This window comes from Panicum hallii, chromosome 6, assembly GCF_002211085.1.
Source record: "Panicum hallii strain FIL2 chromosome 6, PHallii_v3.1, whole genome shotgun sequence".
Taxonomy (NCBI): Eukaryota; Viridiplantae; Streptophyta; class Magnoliopsida; order Poales; family Poaceae; genus Panicum; species Panicum hallii.
This window is the reverse complement of record NC_038047.1, coordinates 4,854,118-4,880,224: the sequence shown is the minus strand read 5'-3', so window position 1 is coordinate 4,880,224 and position 26,107 is coordinate 4,854,118. Positions and strand designations below refer to the sequence as shown.

The 26,107-nt window shown below is 44.4% G+C and overlaps 2 protein-coding genes and 1 long non-coding RNA gene across 4 annotated transcripts; 2 read left to right on the top strand and 1 right to left on the bottom strand.

Moving 5' to 3' along the window:
- On the bottom strand, positions 1-4,577 carry LOC112898523. Of its 2 annotated transcripts, XR_003229845.1 has the most exons (5): positions 4,094-4,577; positions 2,597-2,696; positions 611-1,068; positions 389-468; positions 1-250 (listed from the first exon to the last, which is right to left on the bottom strand). It is a non-coding gene; the product is annotated as an uncharacterized LOC112898523 (long non-coding RNA). The 2 variants fall into 2 exon arrangements; XR_003229844.1 differs by having other exon boundaries at positions 1-468; positions 4,094-4,576.
- A 12,573-nt stretch (positions 4,578-17,150) lies between these two features.
- Positions 17,151-20,539, top strand: LOC112896920. The gene is made up of 5 exons (XM_025965043.1): positions 17,151-17,195; positions 18,544-18,676; positions 18,785-18,888; positions 18,970-19,246; positions 19,416-20,539. Exons 1-5 carry the CDS (start codon positions 17,151-17,153, stop codon positions 20,537-20,539), a joined length of 1,683 nt encoding a protein of 560 aa, XP_025820828.1.
- Positions 20,540-21,158: 619 nt separating this feature from the next.
- LOC112896195 (putative disease resistance protein RGA3) lies at positions 21,159-26,020 on the top strand. The gene is made up of 4 exons (XM_025964114.1): positions 21,159-21,584; positions 22,137-23,294; positions 23,843-25,299; positions 25,466-26,020. The coding sequence occupies exons 1-3, from the start codon at positions 21,297-21,299 to the stop codon at positions 24,611-24,613; spliced, it is 2,217 nt and encodes a 738-aa protein (XP_025819899.1). The 5' UTR covers positions 21,159-21,296; the 3' UTR covers positions 24,614-25,299; positions 25,466-26,020.
- The last annotated feature ends 87 nt before the right edge of the window (positions 26,021-26,107 follow it).

The following is a 26,107-nucleotide window of genomic DNA, read 5'->3' as shown; positions in this document are numbered from 1 at the left end:
TAGTTTTGATAATGCTACATGCATGCCTCTAATAATTGTAGCATTATTAGTACATAGTACATTTCCTAGAATGGCTGTATGAACACATGTACAATAAGTATTACTTCCTGATAATGGCTCGGTGCGGTCAAGTTCTTCGACTACTTGTCTCCTCACCAACATGGGCTGAAATACAGTATCTGACTGGGAATGAATGTTTCTTCAGATGGCGGCTGAATGTAATGGCAACCGGATCACCGCGCAACCACATCTGTGACGGCGATGACATTGCTACTGCTGAGTGCAACATAGTTGCCCGCTAATCGCAGCATCGGATCATCAGGTCGTCTCGCTGATGCCACTTGCCACGAGGGGCAGGAAAGATGTGTCCAAGTGTCGGAGAGCAAACCTTGGTTTGAAAATGGTAGCAGCTGCTGTGCTTTCTGTTCTCGATTTGGGCTGCTGGATCCCTACTGTCTCCGGCAAGCGCTGTTTAATTAATGTTTTGCAATATTGAGAGAGCATTCCATGATTTGATGGAGAATTTAACTTAACCTTGAAACTCTGTTCTACATATGGCTGCAAAAAAGGTAGCATTTAAGATGCTACAACAATTCATCTTGGAAATTACCTTTCATAGTGGGTGTCATGGCAGGGCAGCAGCTTGCCTCTCTTTTGCGTGTCTCCATCTATATCCCCGCACACGTGGAAGCAATCCGCTATGGGCTGGGCCCTCTGTTTTTTTTCCCGTACGCCGAGAAAACGGAGACGTCATTCCGTTCGTGCTCCCATACGGCACGCTTTTCCTTTTTTTAGCGCCACACAGCAGTTACGGAAATTAATGGAGGGAAAAAACTGCATATCCTGAAAAGTGGCGTCAATTACAACAGATATATAGATCACCAGTTTGGCATCTTCCTCAATCCTCAACAACACCAATGGCTTCTCAACCAAATCTCCCTACGCCTCCCCAGAATAACTACATGGATGTGCCAATACCATTACTTCCACAAGTATAAAGTATCATCACGCCACCTGCTACTTACGCCGCCACATCCTCATCAGATTTCTTCAGGATCAATGGTCAGTCTGGTGACACAGAAAGGATAGAGTTAGATATAGTAAGTCATGCCCCAATATCATTCATAGTGTGAATTTTTTATCTATACTTTATGTCTAACTTATTGTACATGGCACCCTCTACAAATCCAACCAGGATTCTAGAAAAAATAATTCTGGCCAAGTAGAAAATTCTCTCTGGAAGACAACATACCAAAGGTTGGTATGAAATTCTGTGCTGAGCAAGAAGCATATGACTTCTACAATTCATATGCTCAAGTCAAGAGATCCAGCATTCGAAGGAGTAGTTCACAAAATGTGAAAAATACTATAACAATACAGAATAGAACTTTTTGTTGTTCTCATGCAGGTACAAAATTAATTAGCTAATATTACTTTTATTCATGATCAGGGATGAAACATCATTTTGATCAAATTATTTATTTGTCAATAGGTATTCGAGATCCTGATAAGAGAGAGGAGTCTTCCAAGTAGAGTAGACCAGAAACCCGATGTATGTGTCGAGCTCGCATGAAGATCAGTCTTAAAGATGGGTTCTACTACATCTATGAATTTGAGCCTGAGCACAACCATATTCTTGCTACTGCTAACCAAGCCCATCATTTAAGATCTCAAAGGACAATAACAAAGGACAACAACAGAACCACAACTTGCAAGTGTTGAAGCCGCTAAAGCTGTCGGCATTTCAAATAAAGCTACATTTGACACCATGGCAAAAGAAGCAGGTGAAATTGAGAATCTTGGAATCACACGTTAAGATATGAAAAATAAATTGTATTCAAAGGGAATGTTGAAGATAAACCAAGGAGATACTGGAGGAGTATTGGAATATCTAGAGAAGAAAACATCGGAAGAAGAGAAGTTCTTCTATTCCATTCAGGTTGATGAGGATGACTTGATAACAAATATTCTGAACCGATTCAAAAATGGTTGCAGATTATGAAGTTTATGGTGATGTTGCTTGCTTTGACACAACATATAGAAAACTTAATGATGGGCGTCTATTTGGTTTGCTAGTTGGAGTGAACAACTACAAGAAAACTATCATCTTTGGTGCTGCACTTTTGTATGATGAAACTGCTAAAAGTTTTGTTTGGCATTTCAACACCTTTTTAGCTGCTGTGTCAGGCAAGAAGCCACGAACCATTTTGACCGATGAAGATGCAGCAATGACAAAAGCAATCAAGATTGTACTACCAGAGAGTCATCACAGGATTTGTGTTTGGCATATGAACCAGAATGCATGCAAGCACCTCTCTGGAGTTGTGGAGGAATACAAGAAGTTCAATACAGATTTTCAGAGATGTATTTATGATCAGGAGGAGGAGGAGGATTTTATAAATGCATGGAACAATTTGCTAGAGAAATATAACCTGCAAAAAAATCAGTAGCTCGAAAGATTATTTCATAAAAAGGAGAAATGCGCCTTAGTATATGGACGAAATATATTTTCTGCTGATATGGTTAGCACTCAAAGAAGTGAAAGCATGAATAATGAGTTGAAGGGATATATTAGTGTAAAATATGATATGCTTACCTTTTTTGAGCACTTTGACCGGTTGGTGGCAGATAAATGATATGAGGAGGTCAGATGGGATTTCAAGGCAACACAAAGTACCCCATCTTTGAAATCGGACCTGAGAATATTAAGGCATGCATCAAAAATTTACACTCCAGCAGTGTTTAAAGTATTCCAAGAACAAGTGATGCAAACACTGAACTGCGATCTATTCTATTGTGGTGATATTGATGCTGAAAAGGTGTACAAAATAAAGGTTGGTGGTAAGAAAAATGAACTTGTCGTAAAGTTTTCTACATTGGAAGGTCAAGTGAAGTGTAGCTGCAAAAAGTTTGAATTTGTTGGAATTTTATGCTGTCATGCGTTGAAGATACTTGATATTAACAATATCAAAAAAATTCATGAATAATACATACTAAAAAGATGGACGATTGATGCGAAAGTACTTCATATCAAGAGCAATTCCGAGACACACGAAGATCCCGAAACAAAGTTATCACAACACAGAAAAGAGTTATCTAGAACGTTTCTTAAATTAGCTGCCCGAGCTGCAGAATCTGATGAAACATACTTTATGGCTGTAAGCAATGCAGAGCAGTTAGCAAAAGATGTGGAGAAAAGTCTAGGAAAAAGATTTAATCCAGATTTGGATAGTTCAACTTATACACAAGGTTTGCAGTGTGCTATAACCTGAACCTGAATGATACTTGTGTTAACACCACACAGCTGCATGATCAAATTGTTATTTAATTTTTATAAACAATCAACTTTTTGTAGGAACACAACAGCAAGACGAGGCTATAAAACCAAGAGGTATCAAGGTCAAGGATAAGGAAGTTCGTGGATTTGAGAGACCAATTGGTGGTTTTGAGAAGGCAACACAATAGAGAAAAAAGACCAAGAATGACCCAAAGGCATCTGATTCTGTAATGACAAAAAATACTAGTTCTGCATCTGGTTTCGAGAAGCCAACATGAAAGAGGAAAAAAACTATGGGTGACCCAAAGACATCTAATTTTCCAATAAAAGCAGTAACACATTCATATCATATAACACTGTCTTGGTATAAGTATTTATCATTGTAGAGATTTATATGCAGTACTGATATTAGTATTCATTTTTGTTGGTATGCAGGGCCATTTAGAGACTATTACACACCAACATCACATACAAATACCAGACTACTATCCAGAGGCTACTATCCAGTTGGAAATGCTTTCATCCCTTCATCGTTTGGTCCTTTCTTTGGGACTCCTGACCATGGTCAAGGCACACAACCAGGGAATGCTACTCAGTCATTTGATGCAAATCCCAATAATATATTCTTTGGGACTCATGATCATTGAATCCTATGTACGCAACAATTTATTTTACAAAGGAACTAGACTATCTATGTTTTATTTTAATTATTCAGTAAGTTGGATTTCAATCAGGCTGCATATATAAAAGTACAATCTAAAGTAGAAAAGTGCTTATTCCTATAAAAAAGGATAAGCATATAGGAAAAGTGCATACCTCACAGTCATTTAGAAGGCCACACACGCTGATGTGAGAACAGGTCCTAGAAGTCTCCCAGCTCGATGCCCCGCCGCGGTAATCTCGACTCGACGCAACCGAAGAGGAAGCACCAGAATCGAGATCCCCCAGCATGAATCGAGTTCCTGATCACCCAAATCAAAATTAAGAAGTAAGAATAAAGATCCTGACTACCCAAAATCGAGATCAAACAGTTAGAAACCAGGATTCCCCCATCATAATCAGCTCGCCGCCACCGAGCTCGAGCTTGCTGCTGCCACCTCTTGTCAGAATATGAAGTTTGCCTCTACCCAAATCATTTGCCTCAACTTAAATCGATCTTCTTGCCGCACATATTAAACTTTCCCCCGCTATATTGAGCTCCTCATGCTCTATCTTCCTGTACGCTAGACGAGTACCTTTCAGCGGAGAAGGGGAAAGAATAGAACGGAGCAGTAACGGGGGCGGAGACGGCTCCGTTTTCTCGGCGCGGGACTTGACGGGAGAAAAATAGAAGGTCCAGCCACTGGTAGGAGCCAATAGATGACTTCCACGAGTTGGGGGATACGGATGGGGATAGGAAAAGGGAGCAGGCAAGCTGAAGCCGTACACTCTTCAGCTACCATGAGCAAGTCCATGACAAAGTTTTTTATCTCACATAGTTCATCGTAGGGACGCCGGCTGTGGCTGCACGGCAGGTATGGCCGACCGAGGAGGATGGCATGGCTAGGTAGGGTTTACACCCTGCATCTTCATATAGGAAATCATGTGATGGCTCTCCTGAAGAGATGACGGCTAAAATTTACTGCATGGGCGAGAAATTTGGAATTTTGACACTTCAAACAGGTGGCTTCGCACATTTGACGCTATGAAAGTGGTTTTCGTAAATGTGCCATCCACATCATTATTGGCACATTGATTTTCTTGCCATTTTTCTTTCTTTACTGATGTTATTTTCTTTTTTCATTTAACAGGTACCTAAAGTGACAAATCTGCCCTTGGCCTCTAAATTTTATATATATATATATATATATATATATATATATATATATATATATATATATATATATATATATATATATATATATATATATATATATAATCGATTGGTTGGGCCAAACTGCCCAGTCGAAGCCGCCGCGAGGCAAGGCGCTCGGGCCGCCGTCGACCGCCCGCCAGCCCATCTTCCCTGCCGCTATGCTAGTGCATGATACCATTTAATTAGTTCTTGCCGCTGCCTCGCATAACCAAGGAAAGCTGCAAGCTAATGAAAATGGTGATGAGAAACACCATCCAGAAGAACGTTAACCCATTGGATCGGGTTACATTCCGCTCACCTTTATCATCTGAATTCGATCCTTGAAAAAACAATCAAAACCGCGAACCATGATCAATAGCCCCAGCCCCTGCAGTACAGTTTCGAGAAAGATGAGGAATCTGAACTGGTCTCCTGACGATCGGATCGATACGGAGAGAAGAGGGAGTGGGCGGAGGACCAGAGGACGGCGGCGTGTCGACCTGGACATCGGCGGAGGGGCACTCCGGCGATGAACGGCCGGACGCGGCAGCTTGCAATCATGTGAGGCGTTCTGGGCGGCCGGAGCACGCAGGTCTCGCAGCAGTTTCATCCAACCAGAGGTACGTACGCATAAAGTCCATGGGCAGTACGTCTTGCCATTTTACAAGCTAGTAAATGGGGGAAAAATCGATAAAAGAGTCAAAATGGCAAGAAAATCAATGTGCCAATGACGTGGATGGTAAATTTGCGAAGCCCGCGTTCATAGTATCAAATGTGTGAAGTCATATGCTTGGAGTGTCAAAAAATCGAAATTTCTCTGCATGAGCGATGATGCTGCGACTACGACCGAGTGCAGAAATGATAGTTGTCCACAAGTCTCAGCAGCGTGTCATCTCAACGATAGTTCGCCAGTGCCTGCGCAGCTTCCCTCATCACGGTGACACAGAAACTATTTGTGGGGACACATGTAACTTTTTACAGGGCTCATACATTAGACTTTGACACCGGCCAGCCCTGAAAATAGCCAGGTTGGCCCCATCCAACTTTGACACCGGGCAGCCCTGAAAATAGCCAGGTTTTCTAGCGTAGTGAGAATCATGAGTGGGGAGCGGTGTCTCTGGCAAATTTTAGGTTTCCAGATCATGATCGTTGTCTAGATCCTACCCCACCATCAAGCTACATTTTGTAATTTAGCTTGCCTTTGGCATTTTCCTTGTTTGCTGCAGGTGCGGAGAGAACACGTGCAGTAACAAGGCAAACAACCTCATGATTGGACAAAAATAAAGCAAAAGTAGCTTGGACAGCCATTAGCACAGCTGCATTCCCACTCTCTGGCAATGCCTCCCATGCATTCCCATGAGGTCGCTCACTAAATCAATCACTAATGGCACATTCCAAATTTGGCTCCCTATATTTTTGGTCTCTTACTTTGTGAAAGAGATGAGAGACTAGCTGTTAGACTGCTGCTCAGTCAGTGGGCACGACACCCTGGTCTTTGTTTTCACCCTCCATCCTTATAAGGGCCTGTGTGTTGCAGTACTATCTCTAACAATGTATGTATACTATCACCAAACATCTGAAAGTTTTCAAGTTCAGGTAGTAAAGTCATCGATATTAATTTCTAAGTCCGAGCAAAATGGCAGATTCTTGAAATTAGAGAGAATTAATGGGCGTGTACGGTCATTTTGTGACCTTGGTCACTGTAATAACTCCTGACCAACATAATGGAAACAGTGATATATCACATTGTTTATAGCATCATGTATAGTTTACATTATTTAAGACCAGTGAAAATATAATCTGTACCGTTGTTGAATTTTTCCTGACCATATTGCTCTGCTGAACACCAGTTTGTTGAAACCTGTCCCCTGTGCTAGCCATTTCGCTTGCAGGGCGATCAGAAATCTTTGAGCAGAAATCAAAGGAGAAACATGCAAGGTCCAATCCAAGAAGGCCACCGTTAATTGGCTTGGCTCGATGCCCTCTAGGGGTCACGGCCGGTGTATATATATTGCTCATGTATGAGGTTACAGGAGAGTTGGAGATGTACACGGTTGGAATTGTAATCCACAACCAACACGCCGTGAATCACGGCAGAGAGGCACAGCTCTCTCTAAACAAGGAAGAGTCCGTAACAAACTATATTTCCATCTAATACCCCACCCCTCAATCTGGACGCCATGGAAATAAGTTCAGATTGTTCCTGAAATGCTTGAATGCCGGAGTAGGAAGGGCCTTTGTCATGATGTCAGCCAATTGATCCTTCGACGATATGGAGCGAACTTCAAGCTGTTTCATGGCAACACGCTCACGGACAAAGTGATAATCAACCTCCACATGACGATGAAAAACTGGATTTGCCGTGAGATATGTAGCGCCTATGTTATCACACCATAAGCTCGGCGGACGTGGGAGAGAAATTCCAAGTTCGCGAATAAGAACCTGAAGCCAGATGATCTCTGCTGTGGCATCAGCGATGGCTTTATATCCAGCTTCAGTGCTCAACCTGGACACTGTAGCTTGCTTGCGAGAACTCCAGGAAATAAGGTTGCCCCCAAGAAAGATGGCGTAGCCACCGGCACTACGCCGGTCATCCAAATTACCAGCTCAATCTGCATCTGAAAAGGCGCTAAGTAGCAATGATCCAGTCTTGATAAAACGCAGGCCGTAATCAATTGTGTCTTGGAGATAACGAAGAATGCGTTTAACTGCAGACCAATGCACTGAAGTAGGGGCAGCCATATATTGACAAACACGATTGACCGAAAATGAGATATCCGGTCGAGTCAATGATAGATACTGAAGTGCTCCCACAACACTCCTATACCGAGTGGAGTTCTCTGGTGACAAAGGTTCCCCATCTGTTAGAGTAATCTTTTCAGCGGGGGCCATCGGTGTGACAGCAGCACTAGTAGCAAGCATATTAGTCCGGGAAAGAAGATCATGGATGTACTTGTGCTACGTTAAGGTGAGATCCTCAGTATGATGATGTACTGCAACTCCCAAAAAATTACTCAGGGGTCCAAGGTCTTTTAGCGTGACATCATCTCGTAGTTGCCCAAGCAAGCGATCAATTGCCATTGAAGACGAACTAATGATGAGTATATCGTCAACATATATAAAAAAATAGATCTTGATGCCACCTTTGTTAAAAAGAAACAGAGAGATATATGCTTTGGAGGCCGAAAAAGCTAGGGCAAGTAACTTGGTGCTTAGGCGAGAGAACCATGCATAGGGTGCTTGTTTGAGGCCATACAGTGACTTATCAAGCTTGCAAATATACTCCAGACGAGAGGAATCCTCAAAACCTGGTGGTTGCTTCATATAGACGTCTTCATCAAGAAAACCATGAAGGAAGGCATTTTGAATATCGATTTGCTGAATAAGCCAGCCACAAGAGATAGCCAATGATAGAAGAAGTCGAATTGTAGTGGGTTTCACAACCGGACTGAAGGTGTCATCATAATCCACACCGTATTGCTGTTTGAATCCTTTAGCAACTAGTCGAGCCTTATAGCGATCAACCGAGCTATCAGATTTCTGCTTTATTTTGAAGACCCACTTGCAATCAATCACATTCAAGCCAGGTCGAGGAGGAACAAGGTGCCAAGTAGCATTTTTTATGAGAGCACAGTACTCATCATCCATAGCCTGTCTCCAAAGAGGATTATTAAGAGCAACAATGTGAGAAGTAGGAGCTGAATCAGAGGACCATACCGCAGAGTATGTAACAGTGCCATCTGTGCGTTGTTTGGGCTTGCAAATGTTGTGCTGAAGTCTGGTGCCGTATGGGTGTGCAGCAGGGTGAGACACCGGTTCCAGTATTGCATGCTCCTCAGAACCAGAAGCAGGGACCAAATCTGTTGATACAGCATCCTGGGTGGCCCTAGTAGTGTTGGAGCCACCAGGTGGTGCCGCTGCATGGGGAGTAGAGGCGGGCCCGCCAGGGGATACGGAAGCAGCCCCAGGCAAGGTGCAGGTAGGTGGATGCGTGCCCACTGAGGCCGGACAGGGCGCAGGGCGATCAGCCGCTGTCAGCGCAGAAACCCAAGAAGGATTCACCGGCAGAGGTGGAGTAGGCGCAGTGGTGCCCATCATTGGCACTGATTCCTGAGGCTCCTGCGGCTGAGCGGGAGGTGGTGCAGGCACCGAAGTGGATTGCGCCGGATTTTCTACATCCAAAGAAACAACAGGCAAACGAACATGCATAGGATCATAGCTCAACAAAATACAGCGATCGTCCAATTGTTTGTCACGTAATGGAGGGTTAGGAGACATGGACAAACGCTGGAAGGGAAAAACATTTTCATCAAAAACGACGTCTCGTGAAATATAAATGCGGCCAGAATCGGGATCAAGACATTTATACCCCTTATGCAGTGAGCTATAGCCCAAGAACACGCACTCCTTAGATCGGAAGGATAGCTTATGCTTGTTGTAGGGCCGAAGATGGGGCCAACATGCACATCCAAAAACACGCAGCATAGAATAATTTGGAGTAGTGTGAAAAAGACGCTCTGAAGGGCTAGTATTATCGATGACACGAGTAGGCATGCTGTGACAGTTCGTGCACTTGCAATACTAGATATATTTTGTTAGTGTGAAATATATGTTTGTTTTTATAAAGCTCATGTGTGTTTGTGTGAAGCTTTTGAAAATTTAAAGTGCAAGTAAAAAGGGTATTTTTGTAATTACAGAAAAACCTAAGGTTGTTTTTGCAAAATATATTTGGATGGGAGGTGATCTCAAAATGAGTAAAGGGTAGTTTTCCAAATATGTTTTTCTTACTTTATTCACTGTAAAAAAATATATATTTATCCAAAAGTTGCATTAGAAATGCAAGTGTTGAATTGTGTAAAAATTTTGGGTAAAGTGATAAAAATAAGGGTATTTATGTGATTTTATAAAAGTACAAGTCCTTTTATGCAAATGTTTGATTTACAAAAGTAACTTTCAAACTTACTTAGGGCTAAAGTGTAAAAGTGCAAGTCATCATGACATGTCTATCCAATCATTATGACGAGTCTATCCCGTCATTATGACGTGTCATAAATGCTTGCATTTAGCTCCTAAATTTTATAAAGTTACGCTCTTTAGGACAAAAACAATTCAAATCCGACTTTTGTTCAAAACTTCACGCGTAAAAATATAAATTTTGAGTTTTTGAACTTGAGCCCTAAAGCAATGTTGTAGAGCTTGAAAAACTCTCCAACTTTCGTTTTGGGCATTTCTTCATTTGGGTTTTAAATCAACGGGAAATTTTGTTTTACAGAAAGGCCCTTATAGTTTTCTGTAATTACGTATAAGTTCTTAGAGAATTCCATCTCCTCTTCTCCTCTGTTCTTCTGCTCCCTTATCCTGCCGATGCCATCTCCTTTTTCTGGTCACCACACCGGCCCTTCCTCGCTCCATCTCTCTTTCTCCCTTCTTTTTCCCCTTCCTCTCTCTCTTCTTTCCGCTGGTACAGAACGTCTGGGCCGGCACGGGATCCAGGCAGCACGTGGGTGCGCAGGCTGGCGGCACCAGCGGCCCAGGCGGCGGGCGCTTGGGGCCGGGCGAGCGGCGGCCGCAGCGGTGCGGGCTGGCGCGGCTTGGGCGGCCACGGCTTGGCGCGGTGGTGGAGCGGCGGCGCGCGCGAGTGGGAGCCCGAGGCGGCGGCGCGCGACGGCGTGCGTGGGAAAGGCGGCTCGGCGGGGGCTGGCGCGTGAGGCGCGGGGGCTGGCGCGTGGGCGGAGTGCGAGCGGCAGGCGCAGGGAACGGCGGCCAGGCGCGCTCGCGGGCACGCGACAGCAGGTCGTGCGGCGTGTGGAGCCGGAGCGACGGCGGCTCGGCCCAGGAGCAGGCGCGGCACACGGCGGGCCCAGGAGCGAGCGGAGGCAGGCGCTGGCGGCGCAAGTGGAGCAGGTACAGGCGCGGAGGTGAACGTGGTTCGGTCCAGGAGAAGACGCGCGCATGCCCAGCGAGCTGGCGGCGTGCGGCACAGCGCGGGAGTGAGCGGCAGCTCGGCACAGAGCAGATCCAAGTAGCAGCCGCAGCAGGCACCTGAGTGGGCGCAAGCAGAGGTGAACTGGCTGCGTGAAGCAAACGCGTGAGTGGCACGCGAACCAAGCGGCGCTGGGGCGAAGCTCGCGGCGTGGCGGCACGCGAGCAGAAGAGAACCGGTGTGGCAGCGTGCGGATGCGGCACGGATGCGCTGGATGCGAGCGGCCCCGAGCGAGCAATGGCGTGCAGGACGCGTGCGAGCGCAGCAGGTGCGAGACCCGGGCGGAGGCGAGCAGCCTGGAGTGAGCAGTGACGCGCGGAGTGGCCTAGGCGCGCGGGTGAGGCAGCAGGCGTGCGCGGCGGCAGCACAGGAGCGGTTCGTGGGCGGTGCCGAGCGGGTGGCGCAAGCATGCGCGTGGTGGCGCGTGGGAGTTGGCGGTATGGGCAGGTGTTGAGCGGCCGAAGCAGAACGAACCCATAGGCACGAGCAGATAGTGTTGGAGTGCGACGTGCCGAGCAACGACACGCGCAGGAGGAGTTGTGATGGAAGGCTTCTGCGCAAGATGCGGGAACACGGTGACATCGGCCCTAACTACGCTACGGAGATCTCTGGTGACGCAAGAGTGGCTGTATCGAGGACGCGAGCTCGCTCGCTCGTAAGATGCACGAGGGGCGGCGAGCCAGAAGGAAAGATGGCGAAGCAAAGGCGACGGTTATAGCGCGGCGAATTCGGAAGGAGTAGCCGTATAGCGGCAAGGTGATCAGGGCAGAAGTAACGCGGCGCGGGTTCGACGCGCAGCGTATGACCGGCGGCGGTGGTAAACCGGTCCTGAGAGCGTCACAGCGGATGGAGAGAACGGTGGAGTTACAGGATCCAGAGGTCTGAACGGGATTGAATCGGAGCGTTCGCGAGTGCGAGCGGAAGTATTATGTTAGTGGCCGGCTCGGCTCGATTCAGCAGGCGCGTGTGTGTACAAGACAACAGGCCATCTTCCACCCACGACAACCCTCCCCGACAAACTTCTTCGTCATCCTCGGGATCTCATCATCGTCGAGCTTTTCTCTTCGCCGATCCTGTTCGCCAAGGGAATTCACTTTTTACCCGTTCTTCCTCCACATCCGAAACTACCCCAAGGTTTGCCCTAATCCATTGAATCTTTCTAATGCCGGCGATTCCTTTGCCGGGATATCGTCGTTAACTTCTTGTTGTCTGTTTTCCCAGACCAAGGACTTAATTGCTTCATTTTAGAAAGTTCTAGGGTGTTTTCTGTAAATTTTCCAGAACTTTCTTTATGTCAAACCAATGAACTTCTACATTTCATGGATTTTCGTAAGAAGTTCATAAAAGTGTAAAATCAGTTTCGTTTGAAACCCTAAAGCAAAATCTACAAGTTTTATGTTGTGATCTTGAGTGAAAGTCTTTGATGTGAGGTTTAGGTCAAATGTTAGGGAATGAATGTTTTATTATGCTTTATATTGTATGCTTATGTTATAACTGAAAAGTAAACCATAGAATATAGATCTTAAATAAAAATATGTGATGTTCATTAAACCTTTCATATGAATGCTCATGTCCCTACCATCAAGACATTGTCCCCATCTCGATTGCTGTTTCTTTAGGTTCCTTGTCGTATAAGGATCCCCGTTAGTTCTTGTGTGTCTGCTGCTTAGTCAAAACATCTCTGCGGCTATGCTTCAACGTTGGCTATCAGTTCAGCTGCTAAGCATCCGCTTTCCTTGAGTCTAGGATGTTTCTGTATAACAGTTGTCAGTCGATACTCCTATCATCGACCGATTAGCTGATACGGTTGTTACCTTTCTAGTATCGGCTACTGCCGATACAATTCTTTTGTTCTGTCCTACATCGACTGCACAGAGTCGATGTATCGAAGAGACACCCACGATCTTAGGGTTCTTGCTATCGGCCAATCCAAACCGATTCTAGTTGTTTTCCGTATCGGTCAAATATGGCCGATCAATCCTTAGTTTCCCCATCCTTATCCACACACTTCTATCAGTCGATCTATCGACTAAGAGGTCGGCCTTATACTTATCGGTCATATACCCTTAACCACACTCCATTCGGCTATACGTCACTCAATTGCTGTGCTGACGTAATCGAGTCGATACAACCACACCTAGTTACCTAGAATAACACTTAAGCACATCTCAGTTAAGACAACTGCTTTAGGAATCATCCTTCTGCCAAAGTAATCGATGCTTCCATCGATCGTCTAGGAACCCGATGCACTCGTCAATCAGCTAAACCCTCATTGTTTCCAATCAGCTCTGTTGTAATCTTCAACGAGTAGCCGATTCTAATTAGTTGTTCCCCTATAGCTCTGTCTAGGTTTAGCTCAGATTTTTCTGGTTGATATATGAGTGGTATGTTAAATGAGTATTGAATTGCAACTTTGTGTGAAGTAAAATAGCTTTATGTGCACACATTTGAATGTAATGTTGCATTACATGTAGATACAACTACTTTCAGCAACGGTACCTGCGAGATCTCCCCAGAGTCTACAGAGGATGTTTCTGAAGACCAAATGAGCGTCACCAAGGAATATCGCAAGCCCCGAACCAAAGTTCGGAAGATGTTAACATTTCTGACTTTAACCCCACCAGTAAAGGCAAGCCCCGGACATAACCCACTATTTTAATTATACTGCAATCTATATCTATTTACATATTCTATGCATTAAGTTCTTAGGAATTGCTTGGAAACCCTAGTTGCATTTTCCTAGGAACCAAAGTATTGAATGTTAGCACTTGAGTCCGACTAGCTGCTATGCTAATAGGGCCGGTAGAAGTCGGGTGATTTGCTGTCACTCGCGCGATATAGGAGTTGTAATGTTTACATTCTTGTTATCACTATAAGGATGCCGGACGGGAGTTTTATGAGGTATCATGGTTGAGATGATACCCCGTCTGTGTTGTTGAATTTTGATAAGGTCGTGGTGTGTGCCGATCGGGGTTAAGCGTTTGAAAGTACTATCCACATGCCGCGAAATATGGTAAGCGGTAAGCCTAGTAACCAATCGGCCCGAGGAGTGGACATACCTCCCACCACTCGTCTTGCTTCTTCTGGTTACTTATGTTCGACGTGTGGGAATACGTGTTGCAAGGGCAACCAGGAATACGGGTTTTGTAGTCGCGCTACAGACGTATGTCCTGCACTTTGGAAGTACGTATGTTCCTGCAGTCGCTTGTGGTGGACCTGTCCACGAGTCGGAATGAAAGGCAAACGGTTGCTTCGGAACTATCGTTAGATGTTCCAAACGTGTGAGTTAGGTTTACCTTGCAAGGTTAAATTCGATTCAGAATCGTCCGCCTCTCACGATGATTGAGACTACTTAATCCCTTTATCACACAGAGTAACAAGAGCAATTATATGATAAGTAATACTGATGGTTGAGATAAAGAGCTCTACCTTGCTTGCTTAGTTATAAGTGCTTATCTAGAATGGATAATCACATAGAACTTGAAAGCTAAAAGTTGAAAATAAGGATCTACTCTTAGTTGCTTTTCAGCTGAAACTAAACCCAGAACTATTATAAGCCTTCATAAGTCTAGTTATGGGCTAAAGTATACCTAATCCCGGGTAAGCCTTGCTGAGTATTAGTATACTCAGCCTTGCTAGCTATATGTTTTGCAGGTAATGTCTTGAAGACCCTACTCTTCCCTTGCCTCGGCTCTGTGCTCTTTCAGAAGGTTGGTCCGCGGAATGGGATCCGTCCCTGACCAACATTGGTGATACCGAGTGATGTTGTGCCTGGGCTTAGCATGACATCCGTCTTGTCGACGTGCTGTAGATCATCGCGTATGTTTTCCGCTGCTAAAAATCATAGCTTTAATAGTTTGTAAAAAAACCATAGCTTTAACGGTTTGTAATCTTTTCTCTAGATTGAAACTTCATACTTCATTTGGAAACTCTTGGAATGTAATTCCTTGTGATGTAAAAATGTGATGGTGATTGTATCTCTGGACTCACCTTCGTGTGAGGTAACCTTATTGATCCTGTGTATCGGTGGTTTATCGGGACGTTACCCGACAGGCCAAGAGATTATACCGTTTGAAGCACGTTGGAGCCCTCGGGAGTGGACTCGCGTACTTGAGCCGGTATAATTCAGGTTGGTTCTGCCACACATGCGATTTATGAGATAGGTGGCGGTGAGAAAAGCGTCATCCCAAAATTTAATGGGAATATGTGCATGAGCTAAAAGAGCAAGCCCAGTCTCTACAATATGGTGATGTTTCCGTTCGGCGGAGCCGTTTTGCTGGTGGGTGTGAGGACACGAGACGCGATGGGTAATACCCAAGGGGCGAAAGAAGGTGTTGTGAATTTTTTGATATTCCCCACCCCAATCGAATTGAACACATTTGATCTTTCTGTCAATGAGACGCTCTACATGAGTCTTAAAACTCCATGAAGATACGAGGAGCATCAGTACGGGCATGCATTAAGTAAATCCAGCAAAATTTGCTAAAATCATCAATAAAACTGATGTAATAAGAAAAGCCACCAACAGAGCTAGGGTCCGGGCCCTAAACATCAGAGTGAATAATCTCCAAAGGAGAAGTAGAACGATGAATAGAATGTGTATAAGGCAACTGATGACTCTTAGCAAGCTGACACGCATCACAAACTGATGATGAATTATCTCTAGAACATGAGAGTTTATTTAAATGCAAAATAGACCGGACTACTTGGGGTGCAGGATGTCCAAGGCGTGCATGCCAATGAGAGTAGGTAGTAGATCTTGCTGCAAGGGCATGCTTGAGCGCAGGAAGATCGGTGGACTTGATTGGATAGAGGCCCGACTCACATCGACCGTCCAGTAGGCTTCTCCTCGACTGCCGGTCCTTAATGGAAAAATGCCAAGGATGGTATTCAAAGAAGACGTCATTATCTCGTGAAAATTTGTGAACCGAAAGGAGGTTTTTAGTGATGTTGGGAATATGAAGGATGTTACGTAATGCAAGAGGACGATCGGCAGTATTAAGAGAGGAATGACCAATATGCATAATTTGCAAACCTGATCCGTTGCCGACTTGGACTTGTTCATTGCCGTGGTAGCGTTCACGGACGGCAAGACGATCCAGATCGCTGGTGATGTGGTCGGTGGCACCGGTGTTGGTGTACCAATCGGTATCAACCTTCGAGGATGAGGTGGCGACGTTCACGGAAGGAGGCTTCTCGGAGTAGGAGTCATCCATGCGGTACCAACAGCGTATGGCTGTGTGACCTTCCTTGCCGCAAATCTGGCAGATAGGGCACGGAGTAGAGCTGGACGGGTGGCGGTCGTTGGGACGTGACGGTGCACCCCCACGAGAGCGCCCACCTCCACGGCCACGGGAGCGCCCACCACCACAGCCCTTGGACTGGCCACCTCGGCCAGCATAGTTGGTAGATGACCCCATCTGCAGCTGAAGATCTGCATGATGCCGTAGTTGACGCGCCTCAAAGGTGACGAGGTGGGTGTAGACATCGCCGAGGGAGACGGAGTCCTTGGTCGTTATAGATGTAACGAAGGGGTCATAGTCCGAGGGAAGCCCGGTGAGAAGATACGCCAGAACTTCATCATCATGAAGAGCGGCATCTGCAGCAGCCATCTCTGAAGCAAGGTTCTTGACTTTGCGAAAATGATCTGCCGCCGACTGATCACCTTTCTTGACGGTGGCGAGCTCGATGCGTAGCTGCACTGTGCGAGCACGGGTCGAGGAGGAAAATTTCATCCGGATGGAATCCCAGACTTCCTTTGACGTCGTGGCATCAATGACGTCACGAAGCACCTCTTCAGACATTGACAAGAGGAGCCCGCTCAGGAGCTGCTGGTCGGTATTATACCATTGCTCATAGGCAGGATTGGAACCAGCTCAGCGCCGGTCTCTGTGGACACCGCTATCTGTGGCGTCGGTGCAACGAGGGTACCGTCGAGATATCCGATCAGCCTGGAGTTCCGTAGGTATGGAAGAAGCTGCGCACACCATAGCAAGAAGTTGTTTTTGTTGAGCTTGATGTTGACAGCGTGGTGAAGGGGAACGGTGGTGGTCGACATGATGGACGGCGCAGCAGTTGAAGCGGCGGTAGGGGAGAAGGATGTAACAATGGACATAGATCGATTAAGCCCTTGGCTGTGATACCATGTTAATTGGCTTGGCTCGATGCCCTCTAGGTGTCACGACCGGTGTATATATATTGCTCATGTATGAGAGTTGGAGATGTACACGGTTGGGATTATAATCCACAACCATCACGCCGTGAATCACGGCAGAGAGGCGCAGCTCTCTCTAAACAAGGAAGAGTCTGTAACAAACTATATTTCCATCTAATAGCCACAACACATTCCCAATGGGCATTATGTAGATAAAAGCAGACCGCAGACGTTCCTGTAGTAGTCTCCTAACCAGATCTGCTAAAGTAACTATTGCCAAACTTTAGAGGTGTCGCTGATAGCTTTCTTTGATACCTTCAGTCCCTTTCAGTTGAAGAAGTCAGGAAGCCAGTGGGAGCCTCCAAACAGGGGCGGAGCTACGTGAAGCTCATGCTGTCCCTAGACAGCAATGACTTTTTCTTGGCCCGTTTACATCTATGCTACCAAACAGGCAGGATAGCAGCCCATATAACGAAGTGACCTCAATGGATGACCAGGCTTTCGGCTTGATTGGCCCAGAACAGAACACAAAAAGGCAAAAACGATCTGGCTCCGCTCCAAATCACAGCGGCCGCAGCAGCGGCATTTCGTTTCCTAGTCGAAGTCGAACCGTTCCTCTGGCGGCTGGCCGGCAGCATCCAAGAAAGCGATCGCGCCCAGGCCTGAAGCCTGATCGAGCCTGAACACGCCGCGCCGCCTGACGCCTTCTCTTCCAGTTTGGCGAGCAGTCTCTGTCTCTAGGAGAATCGTCCAGGCACAGGTTTGTTCAGCTGTCCGCCTATCCCTGCTATGCTGCTAATTTATTCTAGAATCGAGATTGATCATATTTTAGGCTCTCACATATGTCGATTGTCCTTGGCAGATTCTGCAGGAAGCTAGAAAGTATGGAATGGTTCTTGAAGAGAAAATCACCACCATCAGCTACTGATCAGGATGAAGGATCTTCACAGCGAAATAAAGGTGCATCGAACATCAGTGCTCCAACTCGTACTTCTTTGATACTATCACCAAAAGATGTTAATTTAGATGAACTTCCTTATGATCCGGCTGATAGAAAGAGAATAATAGAATATCCTAGCTTCAAATTACAAGAAGAGATCAGGAGGAGATATTTGATTAGAGGTCCTCATAGACCACAACCTGGTTTCAATTATCCTCAAACAATCATTGGAAAAAAGCCACGTCGATTTAACCCAGACTGGTTTGAATAATATGATTGGCTAGAATATAGTGAGAAGGTGGATAAAGCATTTTGTCTATACTGCTACCTGTTTAGAGATTGTATTGACGGTCAGGCCGGAAATGATGCATTTGTAACAAAAGGATTTTCTGGATGGAATAATAAACCAAGACTTGACACTCATGTGGGAGGGGTAACAAGCTATCACAATGCAGCTGTCAAAAGGTGTAACAATTTATTGAAGCCAAGTCAATCTATTGAGTTTGCTCTCAAGAAACAACAAGATGTTGCGAAAGAGGAGTACTTTATTCGATGAAGTACTTCGATAAATGCTGTTAGATACTTGTTGCATCAAGGATTAGCTTTTCGTAGCCATAATGAATCTGAAGATTCTGCTAACAGGGGAAATTTCCTTGAGTTAGTGAAGCTTTTGGCTGAGCAAAATGAAAAAATAAAGAGGGTTGTACTAAGAAACGCTCCAGAGAATCATCAGATGGTGTCTCCAGAAATTCAAAAGGACATTGCTAATTACTTTGCAGAGATCATAGTGAATTCTATCATTGAAGAAATTGGTGGTGATGTGTTTTGTTTGTTGGTTGATGAATCTGCCGATGTTTCTGATAAGGAACAAATGGCTGTGGTTTTGCGGTATGTTAATAACCGCGGAGAACTGAAAGAAAGACTTATTGGTGTTGTCCATGTCGCTGAGACAACATCAACCTGTCTCAAGTCTAATATTGATGCTTTATTTTCCAAGTACAAATTAAGTTGGAAACAAGTGAGAGGCCAAGGTTACGATGGAGCAAGCAATATGAGAGGTGAGTTCAATGGATTAAGAGCTTTGATTCTGAGAGAGAATGGGTCTGCACACTATGTTCACTGCTTTGCTCATCAACTTCAATTAGTCATAGTGGCAGTAGCAAAAAAGAATGATGATATTAGTGATTTTTTTTGATATGATATCTCTTCTCCTTAATGTGGCCGGAGCTTCTTGCAAAAGGAAAGACATGATACGACAAAGTCAACAAGAAAGAGTAAAAAGAGCAATAGGTAGTGGACAAATCAGTACCGGAACAGGATTAAATCAAGAGCAAACTCTAGAAAGACCTGGAGACACACGATGGTGCTCTCACTATAAGACCCTTAAGAGTCTTAACAGTTTGTTTCCTTATGTTATTGAAGTACTTCAATATGTGGAAAAGGATGGCCCAAATGACAAGAAACGACGCCAAGCACGTGGGCTGCTAGATTATCTCAAAGATTTTGATTTTGTGTTTCACTTACACATGATGTTGATGATCTTGGGACATGCAAATTCCCTGTCACTTTGTTTGCAAAGGAAAGATCAAGATATATTGGAGGCCATGTCAGAGGTAAAATTAACAAAGCAAAAATTTCAACAAATCAGAGATGATGGTTGGGAATCTTTATTGCAGACAATATATTCCTTTTGTGAAGAACATAGCATTCCTAAGTTGGACATGGAAGAAGAGTATATTGATCGCCACAAGCCAAGGAAAAAGTCAAATCGAACCAACTACCAGCATTATAGATGGAATTGTTTGAACTCAGTTATTGACTTGCTACTCATAGAGTTCAATGATCGCTTTGGTCAAACAAATTCTAGTTTGCTTACTTACATGGCTGCACTTCGTCCAAAGGATTCTTTTGGTGACTTCAAATTGGAGAGCATAATGGAATTGGCTAAGCTCTATCCAGATGATTTCGATCAAGAGCAGTTGAAGGATCTTGCTCATGAGCTTCCTATTTACATTGACAATATAAAAGCTGATGAAAGATTCTCTAACCTAAATAGTATTACTGCACTTGCAAAACTGATGGTGGACACAAACAAGCATCAAGCTTTTCCTTTGGTCTATAAGCTTCTAAAGCTAGTACTTGTTTTGCCAGTTGCTACAACATCTGTTGAGAGGTGCTTCTCGGCAATGAAAATTGTGAAGACAATATTACACAATCGCATCGGGAACACGTTTATGAATGATTGCATCATTTGCTTTGTTGAGCCAGCATTTGTCGCAACAATCTCAGATAATGTTGTAATTGATCGGTTTCAAAAGATGAAGAATCGTAACCGTAGGATGCTTCTATGAGAGGTAAAGACTTTTGTATTGTTATATTATATTTTGTTACGCATTGAACTGAAATTGAAACCTTTTCCTACACATTATTTGCGCTGTGACATCAATGGTCGTAAATTCTAGCTCCGCCCCTGCCTCCAAAACCGGTGGAAACTGAACCCTGGTCTGTCATTGAACAAGCTACCTTCGATAAACAGCTTAAGACGAAAGTGACCACCCCTGTTACCATTGCAGAGTTCATGGTGTGGTGGTAACATGAGTAGTGAGTAATTAATTGGGCTACAACAAGAACAACCTGCTGAGGATTCCAATTGCATATGACACAACCAGCCCGACATCGTTAAAGGATATCGGCTCCTTCCTTTGGTGCTGGATCACATCAAGTAGTCCAGAAACTTTTACTTTTACCGCTTGATGAGGAAATTCTTAGTGGTGAGATGAGAAGAGATGAGGGGAGAACTATTGAGTCAAGCGAAAGGAAGTCGACCCTGATCGTGTTCTCAGTTCTCACGCGCGTCACTTCCTTGGAGAGCGACCACCTGCCTAACGCGCATTGACCCCCTGCCTAAAGATGCCAATGCAAAAACCTCCAAGTAAATGCATAGGATGTGGTCCAGTTTCGTCCGCTCATTGCTCCAGCCGGGCATAGTTATTAGAATATCAAAATTCATGCCGTCTCGGTTGGTCAATTCAAAGAGCAAGGACCGGAAAAAAAAGATAAAACAAAGCGAGCAAGAGCAGCAGAGGTGGCTTAAGGGATCTCACAGCCATGGCGGCAGTCGGGGGCATGCTTGCCTCGCCCGTGCTCAACATGGTTGTCAAGCAGATTGGAGCAGTCATCGGAGGCCAGATCACACTGCAGAAGGACTTCACCAAGGACCTCAGGAAGATGAAGATGATGCTGGAATCTGTGGCGGCGGTGATGAAGGATGCCGAGAGGCAATCGATCGAAGAGAGGGAAGTGCAGCTGTGGCTGAAGCGGCTCAAGGACGCCATGTATGGCATCTCCGATATGCTTGACGAGTTTGAAGCAGACACCCAATCGGCTGCGCGAAAGGTACCTGTATGTACTTAGCTTCTTACTACTTACACGTTAGTTACTACTGCCTGCTATTAAGCTGGATGGATTTAAGAAATCCTGGTTTCGTTTTAAAACTAGATCCTTAGTGTCCATTGAATTCTTATGAAGTTATCACAGCTTTTTGTCCCTTTTCGAAACGTAGATTCTCACAATACACTCATCCAAATGAACAAACACAAACACAACCTAATACCATGCATAAGTACATCAGACAGGCTAAGCCAGCAAAGCACGGGATTGATGAAGTCCCATGAGCACCTTGTTGTCGACCGGCACATCGCCTATCAATTTAAAAAAATATTGCTTATTCCTAAAATAAAGGGCCTTGTTGAGTGAGTCTAGGAATTAGATCCAAGTGGGAAGGTGCACCACAAGAAATCTAAACAACCGAGTTATACGTAATCAATCTATATTTGTTGTTCTGGTAAGGAAATAAAAATCAGTGATATCCCTCCCACGAATTTTTACAGCACACAAAACGTACTCCACTTTGCATTGTGCTTATAAATCAAAATGAATATTTTACAGATATCTCTCAAAAAGGACCTGTTGCAGTTGGCATCTGCTTGTCTCTCTGTTTGTCCCAAAATTAAACTTGCCAATAGGATGAAGGAGATGAGAGAGGAGCTGAAGGTTATCACGGATCAACACAAGAATTTCATGTTGAAACCAGGCACTATCACCAATGAGCTGAAAATTACTGATACTCGTGCGACATCATCAGTCATGAAAGACGAAGAGCTCATAGTGGGGAGAACCAACGACAAACAAGACATAATGGCTTCTTTATCTGAGAGCAATACTGGAAGGATCACCATATTTCCCATCTATGGCATTGGTGGCATTGGAAAGACAATCCTTGCAAAAATGGTTTTCAATGATGCACAGTACAAAGACTACTCTCATGTATGGGTCTATGTGTCCCAAACATTTGATTTGAATAAAATTGGCAATTCTATAATATCGCAACTATCAAAAGAGGAGAGCCAACTAACTGAGAGGCAGATGATACATAATTCCCTTGTAGAGCTACTTGCTGGTAAAAATATTCTGATTGTTTTAGATGACCTGTGGGAGGATAATGCATCTCAGTTGGATGACTTGAAGGATATGCTTAAGGTTGGTGAGCAAAGTAGGATTGTTGTTATTGTAACCACACGCAATGAGGGTATTGCAAATAAGTTTCGAACCATTAAACCATACAAATTAGCACCCTTGTCTAATGACTCTTGCTGGATTATAATAAAGCAAAAGAGTAGTTTTGACTCCAGAGATGATAAACATGAAGTGGAACAGATTGGAAAGGACATCGCCGTGATGTGTGGAGGTGTGGCCCTAGCAGCTCGGTCACTTGGATACATGTTGAAAGAATTGACGTCTGATGAATGGGAGTCTGTGAGAAAGAGTAATATCTGGAACGTATCTGCTTCAGAATATACAGATTCGGTGCTTTCATCTTTGAGATTAACCTACAGCTATATGCCTTCACATTTGAAACTATGCTTTGCCTATTGTGCAATCTTTCCAAAAGGCCATAAGATGGTTAAGCATGATCTGATTCACCAATGGAATTCTCTGGGTTTCATAGAGGAAACAAACATATTCTCCACTGAGCAACTCGGTGAAAAATATATCAGCCAACTATTGGGGCTGTCATTCCTTGAACATTCAAGGTTACATAATTCAGTAAGTTTAAAATTGAAAATATTTCCATCATGTTCTTCAAATTTGTGTACATAATATGCAATTTATAATCATCCCAAAAACACGTACATAAAACTAAATATTTGTATTTATATATACTATTGCCATAGAGTTCCAGCTTTATTCTATTTTATCAAAAGATTTTTGAAAGTCCAGCTTCAACAACACAATTTCTCTCTATGTTTGATTATACTGATGTAAGTATTTGAAGGTCGCCCGTGCTGGAAAGTCATATATGGTTCTTCTTGTGGTAAAAAATATTGGTACGGATGGACCAGCGAGAGAGCCTGGAAAAGCACAAGGCTACAAATATATGGTTTCAATGTATAATTATAGATTGTACTTCATTGAAAGTACATGTACTAGAAGTGGACCCTTTGCAAGAATATACAAAAATAATTCACATTTAATTAAACCTATATATATATATAGATCGATATATGCTACCCACTATTAAGTTCTAGTGTTATATTACAAATGGAAAATGGCTAGAATCTAAATCCTCATGCTTTTAAGTGCCTCTTTTGCAGGCTACTGGAGTGCATCATGAAGATTTTACACACTTGACAATGCACGACCTAGTGCTCGACTTAGCACGATTGGTTCTGGTTGATGAATTTATTATGGCTGTTAGCGAACGGAGCAATTCTGAGAGAAGGAGCTGCCGCTGTGCACTGTTCAATGATTGCAGCAAGAAACTGGAATCATACACAGATTATCCTGCCAAGATAAGGGCGCTGCGTTTCCTTGACTGTGGCAGAATCGAACTTCACGAAGATGCATTCTCATCTGCCAAGTATCTGCGTGTCTTGGATTTAAGTGAGTGCTTTATACAGAGGTTACCCGATTCTATTGGTCAATTGAAGCAGCTGAGGTATCTAAATGCTCCAAGAGTCCAGCATCACATGATTCCCAATTGTATCACAAAGCTCTTCAAGTTGATTTACCTCAGCCTTTGTGGATCTTCTGCATTGATGGCACTGCCAGATTCAATTGGACATATGGAGGGCCTTATGTATCTTGATTTGTCAGGCTGCTCAGGACTGGAGAAACTACCAGAATCGTTCGGTAAACTGAAAGAGTTGGTGCAGCTGGATTTGTCAAACTGCTCCAATCTTACTATTGTCTCAGAATCCTTGCAGACCCTTACCAAGCTTGAATATTTGGACTTGTCATACTGCTGGAATATCAGAGAGATACCAGGTCATTTGGGTAGCTTTATGAAACTAAAACATCTAAACTTATCTGGTTGCGGAGAAATTGAAGATTTTTCACGATCATTTGGAAATCTAGAAAGTTAGATGCATCTTGATTTATCACACTGTGATCAGGTCAAAGGAATACCGGAAGCCTTGGGTAGCCTTACCAAGCTCCAATATCTGAATTTATCACACTGTGGCGGAATTATTGGCGGAAATGAAATGGCAGAAGCATTGGGCAATCTGACCACACTTCGGCATTTATATTTATCTGGGTTCCTGGATACGACCTGTGATGATGAATCAACTATTTCCATTTTCCTTGAGTGTATCAGCACCCTTTCAAATCTGGAACATCTGGACTTATCTTGTAATGAACTTTACCAGAGTGGTTGGGACACCTCACAGCTCTTCAGAAATTGACGTTGTACGGATTTGAGATGGACGCGTTGCAGGAGGTCGCCAAGCATCTCACTTTGCTTCAGTCACTTGAAGTCTGGTATTGTGAAAGAATGGCAGCACTGCCGCAGTGGGCGGGAGACCTCATCGCTCTCGAACAGTTGAGTATCTCATGGTGCGACAATCTTAACAATCTGCAGGAGATCATCGGATGCCGCACCTCCCTGAGGAAACTTTGTATCAGCAACTGCAAATGCATCGAGTCTTTGCCAGAGAGCATACAGCAACTAACCAAGCTTGAAGTAGTAGAAATTTCTGAGCGCCCTGCATTAGAGCGGTGGTGTGGATCACAGGAGAGCAAGATGAAGCTGGCCCACATAAAAGAAATGGTACGAGACCTCCCAAAGGCGAAGAAACAGTAAATTACAGACTTCGTTTTGTTCAGCACCAACTTTAATGAATCAGATCCTAACATAGCCATTACGTTCAGCACATATTTAGTCGTGTGATGGATTATTCATGCTAACCAAAGTATTGACCTTAATCATTTTGCAGAAAATTGTTTGTGACTGACACAACTACTCTGAAGAAGGATGTGAACCAGAAAACTACCATGCAGGCTTCGTGGGCATATTCACATTGTCAACTTACCGTGTGTTTGGTTGGGGAGCGGATCGGAACGGAGCCGCTCCACTCCCCTTTTTCGCGTGTTGGTTGTAACCGAGTATGAGCGGAATGGCTCCGGGAGCCCAAAGATACCAATATTCCTGTAAGATGCGGAACGAGACCGCTCGTCCAAATCGACCGGACGCGAGCGCTCCCGTTCCGTCCGCCCCCCCCTCCCCCCCCCCGCGCCGGCGGCCGGAATCCAGATTGAACGGAATGGTTCTCCAACCAAGCACGGGATGGAATGGTTCCACTCTACTGCACTCTCCAACCAAACAAAAAATGGAACGGCTCCGTTCTGCTTGCCAAACGTAGAACAGAGCGGCTCCATTTTTAGAAATTGAAATGAAGCCGTTCCATCCAAGTTGGCTCACCTTTAATTTAAGTCTGGAGCGAAACCATGTACTCGGTGTTATTTTGAGGAAAAAAATTATACTTGGCGTACCGGTTCGCGTCTTTTTTTTTCTTCTTTCCCCCTCCTCCCCTCGCAGGCTCGCTCCCGAGTCCCCACCTAGCGGCGTCGGCGCGCCG